At 63.5% G+C, this 2105-nt stretch overlaps 1 protein-coding gene across 1 annotated transcript in view; it reads left to right on the forward strand.

Moving 5' to 3' along the window:
• SIGLEC1 (sialic acid binding Ig-like lectin 1, sialoadhesin) overlaps window positions 1–2105 on the forward strand; it is a gene marked incomplete at its 3' end in the record, with an annotated part of 19318 nt that overhangs the window by 4089 nt on the left and 13124 nt on the right. Inside the window, exon 6 of the mRNA XM_009994705.1 lies at window positions 64–219. Within this exon, the coding sequence (XP_009993007.1) occupies window positions 64–219 (156 nt within the window). The remainder of the gene's footprint in view (window positions 1–63; window positions 220–2105) is intronic.

Consider the following 2105-nt stretch of genomic DNA (forward strand, 5'->3'; position numbering starts at 1 on the left):
CCCCCCGGGCCCTTTACCAGCAGGCCCCCTGAGTGCCCCCCAGCGGCCGGCAGGTTGCCCCAGGCCAGCGGCTGGCTGCCAGTGCCACACACAACACCCTGCAGCTGGAGATCCACGGCGCGGGGCCCCGGGATGGTGGGAAGTACCAGTGCGTGGCCAGCAACCCCTATGGCAGCACCAGTGCCTCCAAGGGCTTCATCATCCCTGGGGGGTCCTGGAGTCCGCGGTGCCAGGAGCCTGCAAAGCTCCTGGGGACGGGTCTTGGGTGCCAGTAACCCCCTGGGGTAGCCTGGGTCTGTGGGGTGAGGGAGCTGGAGATGCTGTGTCTGTGGGGTGAGGGAGCTGGACAGGCTGGATCCATGGGGTGAGGGACCTGGACAGGCTGGATCCATGGGGTGAGGGACCAGAACAAGCTGGATCCATGGGGTGAGGGACCTGGACAGGTTGGATCCATGGGGTGAGGGACCAGGACAAGCTGGATCCATGGGGTGAGGGAGCTGGACAGGCTGGATCCATGGGCTGAGGGACCTGGACAGGCTGGATCCATGGGGGGAGGGACCTGGACAGGCTGGGTCTGAGGGACCTGGACAGGCTGGATCCATGGGCTGAGGGACCAGGACAGGCTGGATCCATGGGGTGAGGGACCAGGACAGGATGGATCCATGGGGTGAGGGACCAGGACAGGATGGATCCATGGGGTGAGGGACCAGGACAGGATGGATCCATGGGGTGAGGGACCAGGACAGGATGGATCCATGGGGTGAGGGACCAGGACAGGATGGATCCATGGGGTGAGGCTCTGCAGAGGGATGATTCTGGGGTGGCCATGCAGGCCTGAGAGCTGGCAGGACCCAGGTGGCACCAGGGGACATTGGTGTCTTTGGGGACCTTGTGGTGGCAGTGCCATCCCTGCAGCCCTCGGGAGGTCTGAGCTTCTTGAAGAGCTGGAAGCAAATCCTGAGATTCCCTTCTCAAAATCCATAGTGAAGTTTGTCCAAAATGGTCCTTCCTTGTCCCCACCAGCCCCAGCAGGGCCTGGCACCTGGGGACACAGGGGACACTAGCTCCTCCTGCCTCCTCCCCAAGCCCTCTGCACCCCACGGCTCCCCCAGCCCCGGTTTGGGGTGTCAGAGGCAGCAGCCATGGAAAAGGAGAAGAGGAAACCCTCCAGAACCATGTCTGAGAGGCATCTCCCTTAGGATGGTCCAAACGTGGAGTAGATGATCTCTAGAGGTCCCTTCCAACTCTGACAGTTTCATAATTCTGTGAGTTTGGGTGTCCCAGGAGGTAGTTTGGGCCCATCATAGTTGGCCAAGATGCCCTTCACCCACCATGAGGGACCAAGAGGGGACCAAGCCTGTCCTGGGAGCAGTTCAGCCACTGCCCATGGGTGCTCTGTGGGACCAGGTGAAGGCTGAGGTGGAGACTTTCCACCCCCTGATGTCTGAGCTCTTCAGGGAACATCCCCCACTAATGGTGGGGGTTGCTCAGGTCCTGCCTTAGGGGAAAGCTGAGTGTGGGGCTTGGGCTGGAGGGAGCCAGGGGGAAGGTGAAGGATTCTCTTGGCCAAGGAGGCCACCAGCATCCTGGCTGGTGTCAGCAGGGTGGGCAGCAGCAGCAGGGCAGGGATCCTGTCCCTGTGCTGGGCACTGGGGAGGGGGCACCTCGAGTCCTGGGGGCAGGGCTGGGCCCCTCAGGACAGGAAGGACATGGAGGGGCTGGAGCGTGTCCAGGGAAGGGCAGGGGAGCTGGGGAAGGGGCTGGAGCACAAGGGTGAGCAGGAGCAGCTGAGGGAGCTGGGGGTGTCCAGCCTGGAGCAAAGGAGCTGAGGGGAGACCTGCTGGCTCTGCAGCTGCTGAGAGGAGGTTGGAGCCAGGGGGGTCGGGCTCTGCTCCCCAGGAACAAGCCCTGGGACAAGAGGGAACGGCCTCAAGTTGTGCCAGGGGAGGTGGAGGTTGGATCTGGGGAACAATTCCTGCCTGGCAAGGGGTGTCAGGGCCTGGCCCAGGCTGCCCAGGGCAGGGGGGGAGTCCCCATCCCTGGAGGGGTTTCCAAGCCCTGCAGATGGTGCTGAGGGACGTGGGGCAGTGGGGCCTGGGCAGGGC

This window comes from Chaetura pelagica, unplaced genomic scaffold (assembly GCF_000747805.2).
Source record: "Chaetura pelagica isolate M959 unplaced genomic scaffold, ChaPel_1.0 scaffold1793, whole genome shotgun sequence".
Taxonomy (NCBI): domain Eukaryota; kingdom Metazoa; phylum Chordata; class Aves; order Apodiformes; family Apodidae; genus Chaetura; species Chaetura pelagica.